The 22713-nt window shown below is 37.2% G+C and overlaps 1 protein-coding gene across 4 annotated transcripts in view; it reads left to right on the top strand.

Moving 5' to 3' along the window:
• Positions 1–22713, top strand: part of gnal (guanine nucleotide binding protein (G protein), alpha activating activity polypeptide, olfactory type) — a 52643-nt gene that overhangs the window by 8794 nt on the left and 21136 nt on the right. The window contains exons 1-5 of one of the 4 annotated variants that reach the window (XM_061731786.1): positions 8368–9121; positions 9370–9442; positions 10791–10845; positions 11024–11143; positions 18289–18386. In XM_061731786.1, coding sequence (XP_061587770.1) covers positions 8983–9121; positions 9370–9442; positions 10791–10845; positions 11024–11143; positions 18289–18386 — 485 coding nt within the window. In that variant the 5' untranslated portion in view covers positions 8368–8982. Of the gene's footprint in view, positions 1–8367; positions 9122–9369; positions 9443–10790; positions 10846–11023; positions 11144–18288; positions 18387–22713 lie in introns of those variants that run through there. The other 3 variants (XM_061731788.1, XM_061731787.1, XM_061731785.1) reach the window with 3 other exon arrangements.

Genomic DNA, 22713 nt, shown 5'->3' with positions numbered 1-22713 from the left:
ATAATCAGCAATATTAAAATAATAAAAGGCTTGTAATATTTCAGTTGATTTGTAATGAATCCAGAATGTATGACATTTTTGTTTTTTTAATTCCATTACAGAAAATAAAGAACTTTGTCACAATACATATACATACACACACACACACACACACACACACACACATATATATAAATCATATATATATAAATATGTGTAAATATATACATATATACAGTACAGACCGAAGGTTTGGACACACCTTCTCTTTCAAACGAATGGAGAAGTGTGTCAAAACTTTTGGTTGTCTGTAGCCGCTTTCCAGAGACCCAGGACACGACCCCCGAGCAATAATTGCATAAATAATGGCAGGTAAAAACTCCCCTATAGTGGGAGAAAAAGCTTCAACCAAGCATTGACAAAGAAAAACTCCCCTTTAAGAGGGAAGAAACCTTGAGCAGGACCTGGATCATAAGGGGGGACCCTCCTGCCAAAGGCCAGTTGGGCAGAGCAGGAAAAGAGATAGCAGACAGAGAGAATGAAGAACAGAGAGAGGAGAAGCACAGATATATTGTCAAAGGTACAAAAGACAAGATACATTAGTATTAATTATCCGGGAGCAGCATAACTAAGTTCTATGTACATATTACTGATACATGGTTAGTTGGTGGACTACGAGGGGAAAAAGAAAGAAAAAGAGGGGGGGGGGGCAGACCATCACAACAAACTACAAGAACAATAGACAACAATTTAGGTTATCAGATAGATACTTCAAATTAATAACTGAGGATTGAGCTGAAGAAAGGAAAGAGAAGAAGAGGAGAGAAGAAGGGATGATGGGCACCCCTCAGTGGATTGTGTTAGTATCCCCCTGCAGCGTAGGTCTATAGCAGCATATCTAGGATGAAACTCTGTTTAAGACGAGCTGCTCTAGTCTTGTCCTGTAGCTGCAGCTATGACTACTGGATCTAACACACCTCCACTTTTAAAACCAAACATTTCTGTTTAGTAAAGCCTATAGTTAGTCTAAACTTTAGTGGCGTCAGCTTCCTTAACCCAGATTGGAAGTTCGTCCCATAGTAATGGTGCCTGATAGTGAAAGGCCCGCTCGCCAGATCTATATTTGGATACTCTAGGAACTAAGAGTAAACCTGCACTCTGATCTATATGTACTACTCATTAGCTCATGCAAAAAGAGTTTAAATTTTAACAAAATGTTTTAATTCTAAAGTCCCATAACCCTTTTTAGTTGAGCTAAATTTTTCAGCCATGCAGCCGTTTCAGGTGGTAAACTCTTCTTTATCTTAGCTTCTAAAAGACTTAAGAAACTTCTGCATTAAAGCCACTCATGTTTCCGAACTCTTATCATGTCATGCCCAAGTTACTTGTGATATGCTTTTCTGTAGATTCAAAATGTTCAAAATAACAACACAAAAAATAAGTATAGTGCAGCAAATTATGAGAAAATTTCTAATTTTCAACATTTATTTTTATTGTTCAAAGCAATGACATGGTCTAAACTATTTCAAAATAATGTCTTACTCTTGTTATTTACATTCAACACAGCATCCATGCTCTTAAAATAAGTGCCTAGATGTGATTTCCCTCCTTCAATAAATGAATGTAAAAAACAACAACAGACATTTGGTACTTAATAGAATGAATTTTGAACATCAAGTGAAGTTGCAAGCAAGAATCAAAATGAAAATAACTAATGGAACACCAATATAGTCTTGTTAAGAGTAAGACAGAACAAGCTAAATATAAATATCAGACAGTGCTTCCATAAAAGGACAATAATTTATGCAGCAAAATCCACTAGCGTATCATTCATAGGAAGCTGACAGCATGTACAGCATATGTGCAGTTCTGCCTCTGGCCGCTAGAGGGTGATGTGGATTAGTCACTGGTTTTGACCTTGCTTTTTAAGGTGGGGAGACTGGATTTTTCTTTTGGTATCAGAGGTGGAGAGTATATGATAGTGGCTTTATTGTATCATCCTGTGAGGGCTTCACAATTGATTTGCATGATGCACGACTTTTGTGTATTAATATAATTCCAGGAAACTTAAATTTGCATAGTTTTTACATAACTCAGACAACAACTACATGTCCCTTTTTTGTATTTTATTTTATTTTATAAATATTTATGTCCCTCATGGATGATCACTCATGGTTACTTTCTGATATTTAATAGTCTGAAAGATTATAATGCATACTTTCTGTGCATTTGAAATGAGTTTTAAATACCTGAATACAACAGGGTGGCATTGTTAACCTCACGTCAGCTCGGCCAGATCTGCCAAGTTTATCAAGTGCTTTTGTTTAAATTAAATGTAACGATAGTCATTACTGCTGCTGACAACAACAAATAACGCAGCCGTGGTCTCAAAGTAAATTGCAATGATCGTTAATGAAAAGTTCAACCTTGACAAACCACACCATGTTTTGTTTGAGAGGAAACCACAGCACGCTCGACATAAACGCTCTCGATACAGACAGTTTCTGTTTCCTCTCGAAAAGCAAGTCTTTCACCACCACAGTGCAGCTTTTGTTGTACAATTCTTATCTTTAGATAGGGAACTTCATCGAAGGTCATTAAAAGGTATTGTTTAATATGAAGATTGTTCGTCTGTCTGTTGTTTACAGTATCGCCGTAAAAGTTACGTTGGGTCCAACTGAATAATAAAATAACACATTTGTAAGATAAAGGGTCCCTGGGACAAATCTTGTCATCTTGTGGTGGTCTGTAGTTAAGGTTTGATCTATAGTCTGTGGTAGGTGAATAGTTTTGAGTAAATAGAGCATTGCACTGAGTAATTATTTATCCTGAGCATCTCTTTCTATTTGCTAAGGTGGGGCTTACAGTACGCCAGGCAGGTGTGTTGACTGTCCCTGTAACATCACTGTTGCACTGTGTGTGCTCAGTTCGGAATTTCATGCAAAGTAAAGTACATAGGGCTGTTTCTTTTCTTACGGGAAAAGCTATTATTAGCTTTTTCCAGTGCTGTGCTCTATGGACTTTGTATTTTATGTGGAGGCTGATTAAGACTTTATGGTGATGTAACAGATCTAAATGGCATTTTTATCTTCTCAGGTATCATTGCTATGTGACAGTAGAATTAATTTTGCCCCGTGTGACTCTTGATGACTTCACTTTGCCACTTTGTAGGATTTTTAAGTTAAGATGGAAAATGAGACTCTGGAGAAGGTCAGGAATTAAATTCTAGCCACTTCTGGCTTATCAAGGGTTACAGGCGTCTTAATGCGAAGCCTACAACCCTTTTTTCCAAACATATTTTGACTCGTGAGGCTCTTTGAAACAAGGCCACTGCTTGTCTGAGTTGAAAGTTGTATCGCCAAAGTTTTATCAATATTTGATTCTTGCTTCCCAGACTCTTTTGTCTGCGCGGTTTTTCAGAGAGACAAATAGCTCAAAGTGTTAATAAATCATCATAAAACGCAAAAAGTAGAGGAAAGTAACGTTTTTTTTATTTTTTTCATATTCCTTTTAAATGTATGTTATATATTCTTAATGGGCAGCTGGCCTTCAGGTTGGACAATAAACAAACTCTAATACTTAAGTTTTAAAGCGCTTTTTCCACGCTTCTTTAATTTGTGGCTCTAAACCTGTTCTGACCTGAGGACTTGTTCAACAAGATTTCTAAAACCTGTGGCTTTGGATAACTTAAAGATTTTAGTAAAAGCTGTTATTTCTCAGCTCCTGAAAAAACTTGAAATATCAAATCACAAACCAATCTGGGGGGTTATATCTTTATCTTTTATAGAAATGTTTTGATTTTGCGTCCAGTACTTTGCAACTTTTGTAACATTTGTGTTTCTTCAGGCTTGAGAGATAAAGGCACACAAATGGGGTCATAATGGGTTAATTCACTGCATTTCCATGTAACCACAGCCATTAATAATTTATACTTTTAGTATGTTCACTGCTAATCTTTAGTCAGAGTTGTAGTGCAAGAAGCAAGTAACCCTACCTGTTGAATAAAAGTAGCAGAATAAAACGTATATTACATGTTGTAGCTTATTTATGCAAATTTCTCTCAGCATAATTTATGCTTATTAGTCTCGAGATTTGTTGAAGGAGTGTATTTACTGTTTATAATACACTCAAAAGTAACATTCTGGAATTAAAATAACCCTAGGTCTGTTATTAGATGATAAGGTATGTCAACCTTCTTTAGTGACCAAAGCAGCTTTATGTGAAAACTAGTGTTTGCAACTAACTAGCAGTTAATGTTATTACTTGGGCTAATTGAACTAATAAAGTGCTATTTTAAAGAAATATTTTGGCATTAAATCAACTCTTGGTCTATTACTAGACGGTAATGATTTTGTAAGAGAGCAAAATGATGTGAAGTGGATCAGTTTTGGGTTATAACTGAATATTTGTTTGCAGCATAATGAATTACACAGAGGGCAAGTAGCAATGTCAGAATAAACTGGTATTTGAAGCATCTGACAGCGCTCAGGATTATCATTCCCCCTAAGTTATTGTGTGGATAGGATCCCTACAGGCAAACCAAGGTAATTTTTACTTTGTGAGTGTACAGAAAGCGTTCAAAAAAGGAGCATTTGTAAAGAAACATCCTTCCGTATGTCTCAAAGACATCTTACCAATCGACTACCAAATATTGGCTTTACAACTGTTAAGACATGCAACATGAGGATGAGAGTTCACTACAATTTATTAACAATTAGATTCAGTTGCAATAGCAATGTATTCTGATGTAGCGAATTGCTCTTTGTTAACATTAAGTCCAATATGCTGCAAATGTATATTTCATTCTAGCTCAAAACATTTTTTACTAATGTAGTTTAGCTTTTTATGAAAGTTTACCCTCATTATCATTTTGTACTTGACCCAGGTTTGCTATAACTCCAGAATATTCTTTTGAGCCTCTGATAAAACCCAACAATGTACTTTTACATAAGCGGTAGTGTAGCTAGCAACCTCTCAGACAAATCTGTACAGAAAGTGTATATAGAATAGATGCAAAAGAAGATGAGTCCATGGCCTCTGTTTCTACCAGTTGCCCACTTTGTCATAAACATCAAGTTATATTGAAGTATAATGTTCCTTTAAGGTTTTTAATTCAAAATATATTTAAAGGTTTTAATTATTAAATATATTTTATCACATATCAATGAGGTGCTGTTCCTGGGGCTGCAAGAGACTGTCAAACACTGTTCTGTTTCAGTTTACTATTTTATACTATTTATACACTCTAATATACTTTATATATTTTTAAAAGTTACAAAAGTTCATGGGAAAAAGTATTATAGGAAATTTCAACATTTTTACTTGAAACTCAATAAAGGAAACATTTTTCAGAACTCAATGTGTAATTGTTTTAAACAATCGTGATTTTGGTGTTGAGCAAAACAATTGTAATTATGTTTTTTGGAGTAATCGAGCAGTCCTGACTAATACCAGTGAAAATACAGCATTGAGTATTCTGTTTAAACATTAGCACAGCTGACTAAGTAAGTACATATACGCAGTACCTCTACTTCAATAGAAGCTCTACTTCAAGAGAATTTTACATTTTTTTAACAGGATTTATAGGAATATGTTGCATTTTTAGTTGACGGCCTCTCCTTAGTTATTTTAGTTTAAAATAACTGCCATTTCAGATGAATTTAATGAAGTATAAAAAAGTCAAAGGAAATTATTTTTTGTGGTCAGGATGAGATACTGTAGCATTGTTGTCCTATAGGTGAAACTTACTGCAGTGTATTGTATATAGAAATGAAGGTAAACTCCAGGTTTATCAGCATCAGCAAAGTTATGGTCACATTAATATTTCCGTAAGTGATAAAATATCCTGAAATGTTGATTCTGCAAGAACGTGTTGTACACTTGAAGTGTGATATGATCTTGGTACTTTTTGAACTTTGAACTCTGACTGATTTTAAATGAATATAGTGTTTCTGCTCCCTTGTATTTCTACTCTTACTTTGAGTGTTCACTATGTTATTTGACTTCTCTGACTGTAATACTACTTCACTATTATAACAAACGTAATAGGGGCACTCCCGGGTAAAAGAATATTATTGCATGATTATTATTGTATTATTATCACAGATGGTAGTTGGAATGGGGCTTATTTAAATTACTTTATGTAAAGTGTAGTAGTTAAATGTTACCGGTACTATATATACAATTTAAACTATATGACACCTACTGTATGTCTCCTACACACAGTGCAAAAAACGATACTAATGACCTATGACGCTGAACAGGGCATTTTGCACTGTAAATACACAAGCAAGCCTACAAATATGTGCTCATACTAGTAAAACATAACTAAGATCAGTTTGTACTGAACATGGTTGAAACATAGATCACAATAGATGTAAGCTTTTTGGAGGAAAAGATCATAGTGATGTCAAAGCAGATTGAAACCATACAGCCTGTGTTATTCTATGTATGAAATAGTGGGTTGAAAAATGGAGCCAAACACACACATCTTTGGAGTATCTTTGGAGTATGTTGCAGTGAACAAGGTGGGGTATATAAGACAGAGCTGGAGCTAAAGTAATAATAAAAAAAAAGTTCTCACCTTAAATATCAAAGGGAAAGTGTAGTTAAATGTTACTATATACACAATTTAAACTATATGACACCTACTGTATGTCTCCTGCACAGTGCAAAAATTATACTAATGACGCTGAACGGGGCATTTTGCACTGTAAATACACAAGCAAGCCTACAAATATGTGCTCATACTAGTAAAACATAAGGCACAATTCAACACAAGGTAATTCAAAGTGCTTTACATCAATATTAAAAGTGGCAAGACACAATTAAACAGTAAATAACAAATAAAATGAAATAAAATGATAAGAAAAGAGGTAAAATAATAAAAAGCACAAGTTGTTAAAAAGTAAGGGCAGTAGAGTACAGCAGGTAAGTATTTAATTTAAGAGTACGCTTCAGTAAACAGTAATGTTTTTATCCTGATTTAAAGGAGCTGACAGTTGGAGCAGACCTCAGGTCTACAGGAAGTTTGTTCCACCGGTGAGGAGCAGAATAACTGAACGCTGCCTCACCTTGCTTGGTTCTTGTTCTTGGGAAACACAACAAACCAGATCCAGATGAACCTCAGGGGTCTGGGAGCTTCATAGGGAACAGATCAAGCATGTATTTTGGTCCAAGACCAGTCAGTGCTTTGTAGACCAGCAGTAAGATTTTAAACTCTATCCTTTGACTCACTGGAAGCCAGTGGCGTCAATTCAGTCGAAGCTAAGGTATGGCAAGATTATGAGTCACAGAACTTAACTAGAGTATCAATCAACACGTCCAGCAAATACTCATCACAGAAGTCTATGTAGCTTATCTGTGTGGTCAAGAAAATTGGAACTTTTCCAAATGCAGTCTCGCTCACTGCAAAAACTCAAAATCTTACCAGGAATATTTGTCTTATTTCTAGTTAAAATGTCTCATTTTTAGTCAAAAAATCTCATTACACTTAAAACAAGAGTCATTACCAGAAAAATAAGTTGTTATTTGACCATTTTTTTCACTTGAAATAAGTAGAAAAATCTGCCAGTGGGACAAGATTTATCTTCTCATTACAAGCAAAACAATCTTGTTCCATTGGCAGATTTTTCTACTTATTTTAAGTGAAAATCTACTTGAAACAGGTGAAAATGGTTGTTTTTGAGTCTTGTCTTAAATGTAATGAGATTAAAAAAAAAGAGAGACTAAAAATGAGACATTTTAACTAGAAATAAGACAAATATTCTTGTTAAGATTTTGAGTTTTTGCAGTGTATAATAACTAGTGAAATCGATCATGTTGTTCTTATTTGCATTTGTAGTTATTCCATAAATGTATTTAAAAAAACAAACATTTACATTTAACCCTTGAAGCAAAGGTGTGGCGGCTGCCATACCTTGCCATACCCAATTGACGCCCCTGCTGGAAGCCAGTGTAGCGATTTCATGACCGGTGTAATATGGTCCAGTTTCCTGGTGCTTGTAAGGATACTGTCGGCAGCTAAAGTAATAATTAAAAAAAAAAAAAAAAGTTCTCATCTTAAATATGAAAGGGAAAGTAGTAGTTAAATGTTACACACAATTTAAACTATATGACACCTACTGTGTGTCTCCTGCACAGTGCAAAAATGATACTAATGACCTATGACGCTGAATGGGGGCATTTTGCACTGTAAATACACAAGCAAGCCTACAAATATGTGCTCATACTAGTAAAACATAACTTAGATTGATAAAGATTCGTAAAAGCCCCTGGAAACAGTTGGGGTCAGGGCCAGCTCACAAACTGGAAACCAACAAGTAGAGAGACCCAGCCCTCTCCTTCCAGCAGCAGCACAGGCTTCCTCCCCTTCTGCTCATTAGTTTGATACCGAGATAGCGAAGGGCTCAAAGCAAAGGGGGAATGGCTCGTCTCGCTTTACCAGACGAGTTATAAAAAAAGAAAAAAGAAAAAAAAAGGGAAAAGAAAATGCTATTTGTCAGTGTTACAGTTTAACGCAGGTTTGTTTTCCACCTCCACGGTCCACAGCTACTTCCTGGTGCCACAGAGAGAGGCAGTGCTGAGTTAAAGAGACAGAAATACTGATAGAAATTCAGATAGAAAAAAAAAAAGACAGAGAGAGAAGAGAGGGGCTGCTGACTGGATTTTCGGAAATTGAACCCCCCTCCCCACCCCCTTCTCTCTTTTTCTTATTTTTTAGTCTATTTTTTTAATGATTCTCCGCTGAAAAGAGTCTTTATTCCTCGTCGCCTCGGATGACGGTCGGCTGCGGCTGAAGCGGAATTGTAACGGGGAGCGTATTCCTCCCTCCGACGGAGAAGCCTCGCAGAGATTTTTTTTTTCCTTTTATATTTTACTGCACATTCATCCTTTTTTGTTATTTAAAAAAAAAAGACCCAACAGCTCAGTGTGATTTTCTTTTTCCAAAAAAAACCCCCCTATTTCTACGACTCCGAGAGGAAGGGTTAAGGGCGACGGAAGATGGGTTGTTTGGGCAACAGCAAGACTGAAGATCAACGCATCGACGAAAAGGCACAACGAGAAGCTAATAAGAAGATAGAAAAGCAATTACAAAAGGAAAGACAAGCATATAAAGCCACGCACAGGCTGTTATTACTGGGTAAGGCTGGTTTTTTGACGCGATGGCTGACCTAATCCCTTTCGTTTACCCAACACGTAGCCCCGTTTGACAGCGCTTGCAATAATATGTCATGGGGGTGGATATTGATGCGAGCGAGGCTGCAAAAAGCCTCAAAATTACCCGGCTCTGCTGCTTTAAACCTTCAGGGGTTTACATCTGACCGGTATGTGCGCGTTTGTGGGCTCATTTGGTGACATTTGTGTGTGTTTGTGGCTCTGTTTTCGAAGGTGCGGGAGAGTCCGGAAAAAGCACCATTGTGAAGCAGATGAAGATCCTACACGTCAACGGCTTCAACGCGGAGTGAGTGCGGCTCAATGCGCGCATGTGAAAATAAGCGACATTAATGCCCCCCTAAAAATGACATTTATGCTTATTTTTTATGGTTGCACTTGTAATGAAACCGAAAAATGGTTCTGTTTCTTTCTTTCTTTTTTTTTTTTTTTTTTTTTTTTTTTTCTCCCAAGGCACTGCAGCAGCGCCTGTTGGGGCCCAGTATCCCATGCAAGCAAAAAAAAAAAAAAGAAAAAGAAAAAAAGAAAAAGAGCCAGCTAATGCCTCCTTCTTCTTCCTTTCCTTTACTTATGCGACGATCTCTGTGTCACAGAGATGCCAAATAATTTACAGTTTCCTGTTTCATGTAAGAGAGTAAAAGGTTGTGATCGAAACGGGCCTATTGACGATTTGTTTTGCTGCAAGGCCTTGCATGGCATTGATCTTAACAGAGGTCTGTTTTAAACAGGCCTAGATCAGGTCAGAGTCATGTAACTATACATTTTGTAGTATATATGTGTATTTATACATATAACACTGCGAGTGTGTTTCTCAGTGGGAGGCAGGATCTGGTTTAAGATTAAGAAACTAGGTATATGTCCTTTTGAATTTTACATGCTCCCATCATCAGGAGCCACATTTATTTATCTTTTGAGATATCTCCTAAAGTTAAGAACTTTGGCTTAAGACAGTAAGCAATGTTTGGTTTATTTTCAATTCATACAAGATGTTGTGCATAAAAACAAAACAAACCCCCAAATACTCTTGCTTAAGCACATGTCTAAGAATGTTTTTTGTAAATTGACAGCTGAGATGTGAAATCTAAAGATCAGTTTCGAACATGGTTTAAACATAGATCACAATAGATGTAAGCTTTTCAGAGGAAAAGATCATAGGGATGTCAAAGCAGATTGAAACCATACGGCCTGTGTTATTCTATGTATGAAATAGTGGGTTGAAAAATGGAGCCAAACACACACATCTTTGGAGTAAGTTGCCGCTGCAGTGAACAAGGTGGGGCATATAAGATAGAGCTGGAGCTAAAGTAATAATAAAAAAAAGTTCTCACCTTAAATGTCAAAGGGAAACAAAAGAGTAGCTATACATAGTAACTAATATTTTGTTATTAATTCCTCAAAATGCTCACATTGTTGTACCCCTTAGCTTCCTTAGCTGCAGTACTTCTGCATCACCAGCAGGATCTGACATCCATTTTTAATATATAATTTTTGCTTCCAAGTAAGGCGTTATAAATAACTACCAAGTGTAACCTGGCCTTGTATTTGCTTTGACAACTTTAATGATTGGTATATCCTAATATGCCATGTTTGATGTTTTCGTAATTGTCATCTAAAATGTTTGTTGTCTCCCTTTGCAGAGAAAAGAGACAGAAAGTTCAAGATATTCGGAAAAACGTGAAGGATGCCATAGTGGTGAGTTTCTTCTGCATCACCTAGCAAATGTTCTCAGTTACGATGTTGTTACACTTAATTTCACTCCAATCCCATTTTACTGATTATTAAAGAGGCTTACGATCAGTTTTTTCTCTCCCTGTGTTCATCCTGCTTAATGCCCCCCCCCTTTCCCCCTGCTGCAACTTCTGCTTTGTAGACTATAGTGTCTGCGATGAGCACTTTAATACCCCCAGTTCCGCTAGCAAATCCAGAGAACCAATTCAGAATTGAATACATCAAAAGCATAGCACCACTCTCCGACTTCGACTATTCACAGGTAAGACATTTGATACATTTATGATTATTGTTGTCTTGCGTGAAAAATATTCACTTTTGAATGTGTGTGTGTGTGTGTGTATTACATGGCATGTGATATGGTTTTGCTGTTTTAATAAATGCTATGTCCAACAATGTAGATCTTATTGATGTTGCTCAGGGTTGTCAGATGTAATTTTGCTGTAGCAAAACAAATGTTGCCCTTCTTCTTTATTTTATTGCTCTTGTGACACAGTGGTGTTTTCTTCCCCTTGGAAGCCATAGTTGCAGTGTTTTTGTTTTGTTTTGTTTGCTTTTTTGCTTTTCTTTTAGAAGTGAGTGAAGTTAAGAATGGAAATAACAAATTGGGACTGAATAACTTCAGGTGCTTGTCAAAGGGGCTGGATTCTCTGTTAAGGCTGCGGCTTTTCCGCTGCGTGTGGATTTGAATGCAAGTTGGAGCACATGGTATTCTTTTCAGTGACTGATCACCCATTCGATAGCGCAAGGTCATGTGTTGGAAATGTAGATAATGTTTTACATAATTCTGAAAGTCTTCCTTGTTTGACACTGGTTGTGCATCACCACTGAGCAGAAATGACAGATTGATGCAGAACTATTGATAGAGTCATGGAAGTTTAAATATGTTTTTATTAATGCTGCTTTATGAGAACCAAACTTAGTGTTAACATTATGTTTCATGTGATGCAGGATAATTTACTCTTTACTGTTAATATTTTGCGCATTAATGAGCTAAATTTGATATTCACGTTTTGGAATTGACACCAAAAGAGGTAGTAAGTGATAGAAATTGTTACCAATATGGGTCAGATATTTTAATCCAAGACTTGTAACATCATCTCTGTGCTGTGCATGCCCGATGCCATGAAAGTAACAAAGGCTATGAAAGAAATCTAGCAGAGCTAGCAGCCTCTGTTATCGTCCATTGGTTGATTTTGTTACATATGTTTCTGGTTATAATTCTTAGAAAGAAAGTTGGAATCAGTCAGATATTGCTTTTACCAGGTCAGACATTTAAGCAAACCAGAAATCAGAATTTTTCCCCTGACCTTTTTTTAAATTGGTATTTCTGTATTAAAACTCCAAAGCTAATACAAAAAAACTTTTGAGGCATTACAGGTAAAGCTTGTTTTTAATCAATGATCCGTAGTCTTTCAGCTGATAGTAAGATAATCTGCGACATCTTTGATTATTGAGTAACTGTTGAAGAACTCTTTAAAAAAAAAAAAGTACTTTGTTCCAGCGTTTCTTCTTATTTTAAAAAAGAAAGTTTGTTTTTCACAAAATAAAGTATTAATGGATACTCACCTTTTGTGAGTTCAGCTCAGATTTTGTTGAAAACATTTGATAAAGAAAATGACTTGAATTTATATTTAGTTTAAGCCTTTTGTTGATATTTCTTTCTTTTCTTTTTTTTTTTCAAAACCAGGCCTCAAAATCCTACAAATGCTAAGATGAGGTTGTAATGTACTCAATTTTTTTGGATGTTGAAGTTCCCCTCAACTATCATCCATACAGTTAATGCAGCATTTTGTTCTTAAAGCAGGATCCTTTTCTCCGTTGTGGCCTGATGGGTTAGCATCCCAGCTTCCCTCTCAGCGCCTTTTATTTAATGTAACACCACAAGAGTAACCATTAGAGGAAGTTGGGTGTTCATTTTCTGAAAGTGCTGCAGTGCCCTGTACCACTGTGATGTGATGTGCTGTGTGAGCGCCGGGGCCACGGGGAGAGTCGGAGTTGAGTTCCCAGGCCCCACCAGGCCAAAGGGAACAACATGGCTCTGTTTGCAGCAGTTGAGCTTGTCATCAGTCTCAGGCTTTACTTGTGCCATCAGTGTCACCACTACATTGTTACTTAGTGCCACCAGGAATGATATCCAATACATCAGTGCAGGAACACCACCAGTCAGTAACCTGTGGCTTTCATCCGTTTGTGCCCTTTTGAAACATGGAAGCACATTTTGCTGGTAAAATTCTGGACAGATGATGTCATGTTTTGTGATAAGGCATTAGAATAAATAATAAGTCGACAACGATCTTTGACTCCCTAGATTTTACAAGGTGCCTCACTTTTTGAACATATAAATGGGATGTTTTGGTAATGGACTGGCATGAACCAAAATGATACAGTATTTTATTCAGGGTTGTAAACTTGCTTTTTACAAATTAACGAGCTGATCATCTTCTTGGCTGTGAATGTTGTCCTTAAAATATGTGAGGGAGACACATGATTTGTCTTTTTTGAAAACTTTAAACTAAAATTAACATTTTTGTTAAACAGAAAAGCAACAGAACATCATTTGGATTAACTAAAATAAGTAGATTGTATTTATTTATTTTCCTCTTTTTTTAATTGTCCAGAATGATCAATTTGTACAAAATTAATAGTTTGTCTTTAATAGTTTTAGTTAAAAAAACTTCCTCTTTCGCTGCTGCTCTCTTTAAAAACATTCCCAGTGACTTCAAGTAGTAGAGTCACAAGTAAGTTTTGTTAAATGTTAATCTATTATTGTGGCAGATTTAATAGCTAAACATCATTTTGATGATTTGGATCTTGTGTATTGGATTGATATTGTAAATTATTTTTGGTATAAAACGATAATTAAGTCAAGTTGAGAGAGGGAGAGAATATTTACGTAGTGATGGTTTTGGCTGGGGTTTTGGTATCATGACATCTTACAGGTGACAGTCTGAGACATGTTTTCAGTCTGCTTTTTGGATCATTGAGCTTATATGTGGCCTCACCAACAGTTGATTAGATGATGCATTATTTGTGGATCTTAAATGATAAGCTTTATGTATTATTTTTGCACCTTACTGGCTGGGACAACTGTTTCCAGATGTGCTGATATTTACAATGACATCTTAAATTCTGTTGGCTCCAACATCTTTATAAGCCCCTCCCATTAACCCCCCCCCCCCCCAAAAAAAAAAAAATAGAGTCTTAAGCTTGGGATAACAGTGGATCCATACAACAGAAAGGCCGGTGCAAACGGTCATGTATGCAAATGCAAACAAATGCCAGTGCTGTAGCAACATTAGTCACTCCACAGTGTCTGTCAAGTGAAGTGAAGCAAATTCAAATGAGCCTTGGCCCCTGTTTTGCACCATTTTGTTTCTCTCTCAGACATGACTACACGTGTAATGTTCTTTTATTGCTGAAACAAGTTATATCACTGCTACCGATAATAATGACATTTCAACAAAGCCATAGCAGTAAAATACTAGGCCCTCAAAACTTTTTTGGGTCTATTTATCATTCATTTCTTTCCTGTTGGTAGGGATATGTATGCTTTAGATTTTGTCCAACCTCTGTAGATCTAATTTACTCTCCATTTGGGTTCAGAACTTTTAAATCTTACGTCATGGTACTTCTTATGTCAGTGAGCTCATAGCATTGTTTGTTTGTCTGATTTACATTAAATCTTTTATCAATACTTTCTTATGAGAAACGTGCTCCTATTGTTTTCCTAGCTGCTTTTATCCTGAGTAAAACCTTTCCCTTGTTTTTAGTTTGTTATTTCTTCATGTGAAACATATTTAGTTCTTGAAGTTTGTTTTTCCTCTAATTGATCACTTGAGGATCCTTGATGTGGGGCAAAGGGTGGCATGGAGGGCATATTTGGAACCACATTATGAAATATAGAGGGGTTGCTTACGCTCATCTTTGCTTTTTTTGTGCACTCTTACAAGCAGAATGTATCACTTCCATCTTACTGAGGTAACCCATCAAAGTCGGGACTGTTGTCTAACATTCATACAGCATTCAAGTCCAGTGGGTGAGGTGATGGTTTACTGAGCAGCTTTCAGGTGGTCTTGCTGGCTTTGCTTGGAGGCTTTTGGAGTTTATGTTCATTGCTGTACATTTTAAGCCCAAAGCCCTCTGCAGAACAAAGCTCAAATTCCTGTGTTCCCTTGTGACAGAAGATGCAAGCTATTTATCCACAGTGTTGTTTTGATAAGCTGAGAGTTGACGAAGGCCATTTTGTTCTGTCGGCTTGAACTATATGTTTTAATTAGCATTAAATCACAAATTCAACCTGATAAAAACGAGGGCTGAGCTCTCAATCGGTTTTAGCAGCGCCATCAAAAAAATCAGAATATTCATACTTAAATCAATTTCCTTTCGGGGATTAATAAAGTATTTTGAATTGAATTTAATTGAATGATGAAAGGGAGAAATGGATCAAGAAGACATAGGGAAGGGTTAAAAAAAAAAACTTTTGTTAAAGCAAATTCTTTCCTGGTCTCTTTCTGTGTTATCAGTTCCTCTGTAGGGCACTGCAGCACACACTACATTTATTCAAAGGCCCAGTGTCACACGCCTCTGTGGAAAAGAGCCCTGAGGACCATACTTACTCCCCTCCCCTGCCCCTTCCACACTCTACTCCTCATCCTCGCTTCATCAACCCCCAACCATCCTAGTCGGGCCCTACTTTAGGGCTTCAAGCCTCTCAGTGTCAGCTGGTGTAAAAATCTTGTGTGACCCACACAACTGTTAGTTAAGGCAAGTGTAATCATTAGTGTTGAATCCCAGATATTAATTATATTAGTTGAGGTGGATTTAAAAGTTTGACTGCAACTCTAGAGAAGAGCAAAAAGAGGGAAAACAGCAAATATGCTCCCATTTATTTGTTGATCAAGATTTTTTAGTAGCTAGTAGCTAGTAAATGGTGTGTTGCAGGAAGCAATTTTTGTTTTTCATAATGTGTTGTGTTCTTTGGTATTATACGTAACAGCATCTTCTGGTTATTTAGGATTTTTGCTGGAAGTATAAGGCTGTACTCATGTATTTGATTTTTTATTTGATTAATGAATATTTATCAAAATAACCCCATATTAATGTCCCTTCTCCTTGAAACTTGCAATGACTGGATGAGTGGATTTTCTCCATGTTAGACTTAATCACCGGATCTACAGAGAGGAGATCTCTCGGAACATGTGATCATTCATCAGGCTCCTACTCTCTTGCTCTCTCTCTCTCTCTCTCTCTCTGTCTCTCTCTCTGTGTCTCTGTCTCTCTCTCTCTCTCTTCTTCCCTCTCGCTCTCTCTGGTTCGGGGCTACTTTCACCCTCTCCCCCGTCTGAGTGCAGAGCCAGTGCTGAGTGCAGAGAGTCATGTGGTGGTGCCAGGGTAGAGGAGGAGCTCGTCTGAAAGACATGTTCATAGGAGGCGATGAGGGATGTTAGCCCAATCATCTTTGTTTAGGGCATACAGAGAGTCCTGGGAAATGTCTTAAAGTCATTGATGAGTTGAGTTCCCCTCATAATGCTCCCCTTTGTCCAGGAACAGGAAGTCAGCTGAAACACAAAAATGTCTATAGTCACTTACATTATCATGCCTATGCATTGATTTTTGCACTACAAGAGTGCTGGGTGTGGGTTATGGCTGTATATTTGGGGGGGATGTAGTTAACTGTTTCCTGCATCATAAGAATGGGACAGTAATTGAGCTGCAGGATTCAGTTTAACCATTTCTTTTTGCTTTGTTCAGAGCTGAAAACTTCACTGAGTTTGTGATTGAGGCTTTTATTTTTTTTTAGAGATCCGCATCAAGGAAACAGATGAAAACCTCAGGGCAACCCCTCTGATACAAATAAGTACAAATGAACTTAAGTACTCATACAGCTTAATGCCGTATTTGATGACTTTTTTTCATCTTTGCTTTGAATGAAATTAGGCTTCGTAATAAGTTTACTCCTAGCTTTTAATTGAGTGCTGCATTTACAACGTGGAAATAGAAGAAATATTAAATCCCTTTCTTTTGATAAATGTTGATACAAAATATACACTAACTGTGTTTTGTTAATTTGTTTTGTCCGCACAAGCTGCAGCAGGTATCATTTAATACAGTACATCAAAGTTGGCAGACTGTATAGACGTCTTTATGCTCACCTGCTGTTTTACATGGTGCAGATCCAGCAGAACAATGTCAAAAGGGGCTGATAGAAGTGGAATGTAAATCAGAGAACATGGTGATCCGTAGATACTCTAAAAATATCAGTATCATTCAGTAAAATCCCAGTCTTTATCACTTTATCAATCTGAGAAAAGCCTAGCAACAGCAAAAGATACACACGTGGATGTCAACCCACAACATCTCAAGTGTATGGCCCGGGTCAGTGTGTGAGTTTGCAACAATTTGATGATCTAGTTACAGTATGTTATTACATGAATACAGTTTTAATTCAACAGTACCATGTTATTTATGGTCACATTATATTATGCAATGTAACATCATGGCTTTTAAGATAAAAACACCTGTTTGGTAAAAGATAGTTTAAAGATTGAATGTCCTTTAATCCAGATCTTGAGTTAGAGCGGTTTAGTATTTTAGCTCTGCATGCAACTGTATGTGTTTGGTTTATTTGTAGCTGCCTGGTGTCATTGCTGGCTGATTTACTGAAGGTGTGCATGGTGGACGATCATGCATAATGGCACTGCGTCCTGGCGCAGCACTTCTGCATTTAGAGACTGCAGATTTGTCAACGTCCTTTATTCAGGTGTCTGCAGGGATTAAATGAAGTGAAGGATCAACTTTTTATACTGTATAAACCTGCTGTGGACAACAGATACTCATTGATTTATTTGTGCAACTAATGTTATTGTTGATTAATGTTCTTACTGCAACTGCAAATGTTGCTCGGTGCCAGTTTAAACACTTATTCTTTTTTTCTCCTAAAAATGATCTACTAGCAATTTGAATAATTTATCTTGATTTATAAAACTGTCAAAATCGGTAATAGATAAGTGTGCAGTAGAAACGGAGGATTGGCTCAGAGACTGTTCTTAGTGTGAAACCAAAAACACTGTTGGCACAAAAACAACTGATTTGAATTAACTTCTCGTGTAACTGTTACTCTTCCTCCAACTGAGCACCAACGTACCACACGGCTCTGCAAAGCAAATTTCCATGGCAGGCAGTTACCAGAATGTTTACAATACAGTTCTTCCTGGTTCTTGATCCTTTTTCAAAAGTCATGTTCTCCAGTACATTTTTTGCATTTCAAAATATTTGTAGATATGTGTGAATGTTGTGAGTGGTGTAAAAACAAAAAAAAACATGTGAAAGTCAAACGTAAGATTTACTTGGCTAGTTCTATTGTATGTTGTTTGTGTCTTAATGCTTTTTCCCTTCTCTCTTCAGGAATTCTTTGATCACGCAAAGAAACTGTGGGACGATGAAGGAGTGAAAGCTTGCTTTGAGAGGTCCAATGAATACCAGCTCATTGACTGCGCACAATAGTGAGTAAAGGCTTTAAAATGCATGCATTTGTTAGTATGAACTTTGTTTTCCGTCCTTCCTGAACAAGCACTCGTTCCACGAAGCTGTTTCTCTTTGCTGCTGTGAGTTATGGTAATACCCTGACTTTTTTTGTCCTCTTAGTGTCCTGTTTGAGGTGAAAGCTATGTGGTGTGTCTAGTGTCAGGTCATATATGAATATGGCTGATATGTTTACTCTAGGTGTGGCAAGTCAAGCAACAGCAATAGTTGTCCTTCGGAAAATTCTACATATATCTCCTCACGTCACCGTGTTTGACATTTCTCCATGGCAATATGCAAATCTTGCCCTGACCTGTATTAAAATGTCAGGGCTGAACTCACTGAAGTGTTGTATTGATGTAACATGATTTTGGTCAGACTATAATCTTTGCAGGCGTTTTTCTTAATGTGGTTGTACTTTGGATGATGTAGTTGGGAAATGCTGATAACTTCAGTGTGGCAAGGTGCAGACATGGATGACTCTGCATGGTGCCCTAGACTGTTTGGAAGGCTCGTAGAGTACCTTGGACACAGTGGAGGGCCCCTCTGTTGCCTGTAAAAGGAAGTTTGGATATGCAAAGTGACTCACTGATTACAGCACTCTCCTTCTGCTTCCCCTCTTGATTCACATGTAAATATGAGGACATGTACATGCTGCAGGCTCAGCAGTCCAGCCCACTGGAAGTTGTCCTCTCATATCCCAAAGGTTGTCTTCCCTTATCTCTGAGGGTTTGGTCAAAGGCAAACTTTATCAGTAAGTAGGTATATTGGCTGGTCCCCAGTGATTTTGTGAGTCTGTGTTTTATTGGTGGAGCTTAGAAATGTTTGAGTCATTCCATAACATGTGTATATATAAAAATATATATATATATATATATCTGTACACTTTTTCTCAATAGTGTATATAAATTTGATTTCTGGACAAGTCTTCCCTGGTTGATATGCCTGTAAGCAGCTGCCATAGAAAGGAGAGAGAGAGTCAGGTGATGGTTGGAAAGTCACATGAATCTGTAAGGTGGAGCTGATACAATCCACGGCCTGTGTTTGTTTTTGCTGTTCCGAGTCAGTCAGTGACTGTGCACTATATTTATTAAAAAAAAACAACTTACTTTTGTCTTATTTCAGTTGCTATTGTAGTATCATTATGACATCATATTATGATGTGATATGATAAACAATTTGAATCTTTATTACTCGTCATAAATCTGTAAATGTCTTTTGAAGTTCTTTGAATAGAATTCTAATTTGTGACAAAAATCACTATTATCAGTGCTTTGGCAACTTGCTGGAGCGGTGATAATAAAGCTGTCCTGTGACATGAGTAAACATTAACGCAGTAAAATGAAGACAATGAAAAGCATGCAGTATTTAAACTGAGTAGTACCAGTTCAAAGGTGAGTTTTCTGATCTGCGCACTGGTTTTGAACTTAGTTGCTCTGCTTTTGGATCACAATCCCGCATATTCTAGTCTAAGTCAAGAAGACTACGTAGTAATTGATGCTTAAGTATCAGTCTTTTCCTTGATAATTTTTTTTCTCTCCTGCCCTTCCTGCTATCCTCTTGTCATTGTCTTTCTGGCTGTTACATCACAGCTTCTGATTGGTTAACAGATGGTGGGCTGTTGTGTTTGGTCAATAAATCATCAGGCAAAGATGTTGAATATATTTGTTTATGAAGATATTACCTTATAGTTTTACGTGAAATCAGATCAGAAATTTGGGTGTTTTCCTACTTAACACAATATGGCTTGGGGCTTTGTTTAAAAACATAAATAAATAGAATCAAACCTTTAAAACCTGGGATGTTTCTGACAAACTTGAAATGTCCCAACAAAACCTATCATTTATCAGCCTCTTAAGACTCTAGAATGATGAAATAAAAACCCTTTGAAAGGTTATGCTCTTTATATTTATTGTAAATGTTTGACCTGTATTGGTATCTTTTTAAAAATAAATACATAATTTGTTTTGAAAAGCAAAAGCATGCGTATGGTGCCTCAGGTCTGGATGGTTTAGATGGTAACCCTAGTTGTTTCCCAAAGCGTCCCGGGAAGTTTCTTGTCTGTTTCAAAGTGCCTTTATAGGAAATTCAGTGTTATACATTTAACCGAAATTGGCATAATAAAATATTCACATTGAAATGTATTAAATGAATCTGTCGTCACTGGTTTAAAAAGGAAAGAAAACAAAAAAAAAAACATAGCAATAAAATATCTGCCATGCTTTTGTGGTGTGAGAAACCGTTGAAACCAAAGTCTGGAAATTGTAAGAATACATGACCTATCGCTTACTTGGTTTCTGTTTTAACCTGCGAATGAACTCTGTGGATGGAGGGCATTCAAAGATTGTCTGTCTTACCTGGCAGCAGACTTGTCTGTGTGTAAAGGAGCAAACACATGAACACAGACACCTATTGTTAAGACCACTTACCGACACTAACTGGAAACACTGGTAGACTGCTTGAGCAGCCAACTAAGTTAGAAGGAAGGGATCAAAGTTCATTACACTGGACACTGGCTTTGTTAAAGCAAATGTGTTGTTGACTGTAAGGGTCAGTTGACAGTATGGGCTTCATTCTTTTTTCAAAACCAGCTGCTTTTTGGCACCTGTAATCCTAGTTTCAACAGTTTTTGAAATGTCATCTTTTTTTGTGTTCTTCTTCATACGTCCTCTCTCTTATTTCTGTATTGAGCGTCTACTTATATGTGTTTTTTGCAGTAGGCCCTGTCTTAGATCATGAATGTGATAAGACTACTTTCAGTCACTGAGAGTAAATTAAAGAGGAAGTTGGCCTACATGTAGTGATGTGTAGGAGGAACAAATTGGCAGTGAGCAGCTTTACATAATAACAAGCAAAGATATATTGTCGTAAAACCACAAAAAGCAATCATGCTGGATGGAATTTTATTAGATCTATGTCGCATTTAGATTTTGGGAAGGCAGCTGATAAGCCTGTGCCATTTCATCTGCGTTGTCTTTCACAGACCTTACTTTACCGCGGATATTTTTTCCAGCAGGCCTCACGCTGGATGGCCCATCGGACAGAGGCACAGGAAATGAGTATGGGCCAGTGGCGAGAGCTTGTTATGCCAAAGAGCATGTCCATATCGATGCTTTTGGAATCCTGTCCCCCATTGATCCGCCCTCTGCATTGCACATTTATACGTTTTAAGAGCACAGATATGTGTCTGCCAGTTGATTGATTACAAGCTATTTTCGGCTGCAGCAGGCTAGTTCTATTGCAATGCCTTGGATGTGTCAACAGCAAAATCAAACCCTTTTTCACACGCATAATCCCAACTCCCCAGTCTAGTCCCAGGAAGCTTCCTCATGCTAGTTTGCTCATGAGGCTGTGAGTGGGATGGCAGGCTGTAGCAGCAGGGTTTGGGCTGGACGAAAGCTGCCATGGATGGTTACGATGTTGGAATCGGAGGTTGTTATTGAAGAAATGAAGTTGTGAAGCAGCTGGAACGACATGTCAAGATTTTTTTGAGGCCTGGAAAAAAGACGGAATTGATGTTTGGTCGCATACCGGAGCATGGTGTGGCTGAAATTTGCCTCTTATGTTTTCCCGATTTTAAATTATACACCAAAGTGTCCTTCTGATGACTTTGTGTCAAAAAACAAACAGGAAAAGAACAACTCAGACCCGAGTGGGATTTTTGTGTTATAAGCCAAATCAGTCACCTAATATCCTAAATATATTTTTTTTTTAAAACAACAACAAAAAAAACAAACATTGAATTTACTTTTAATTGACTGACTTTGCACTTTAATATGTAACACTGTATCACCTCTATGGTAAGGTGGAAAAAACAATAAAAAAAACCGACCCACATAATTCTAGGCTACAATTATATTGTTGTTGAGATGGACACTTGTGGACACTTCAGATGTCGTATTTCTTCTATTTTGTCCACTAGCGGATGTCATAAAATATTGCAAATTTTTCACATGTTCTCCATATTCATTTCGATTAAATTTATGCCTCTCTGACCTAATCAGACCCTCACATACTCACCAATGGGCGAAAAATACAATACAAGGACAGCAAACCACTCAGAAACATACATTTCTCATCTTGAACAAAGATTATATGCCAATGAGCCACAATATTAATAGCACCTACTAATAATGTGAATAGCAATTATCATATTGTGACAATCACATTTTCTTCTGGGGTCTCAGCATTCATGCGGTTGTTGTTTGATGTGTTAGAGCTATCTAACCATTGTTTCAGATCAAGTAAAGCCTCAACCACCCCTCACGATTTTCAGTCCTTTAATATGTTCAGGCTCCCCCATGTTGG

This window comes from Cololabis saira, chromosome 10 (assembly GCF_033807715.1).
Source record: "Cololabis saira isolate AMF1-May2022 chromosome 10, fColSai1.1, whole genome shotgun sequence".
In the NCBI taxonomy this organism is placed as follows: domain Eukaryota; kingdom Metazoa; phylum Chordata; class Actinopteri; order Beloniformes; family Belonidae; genus Cololabis; species Cololabis saira.
This window is presented reverse-complemented; position numbering and strand designations above follow the sequence as displayed.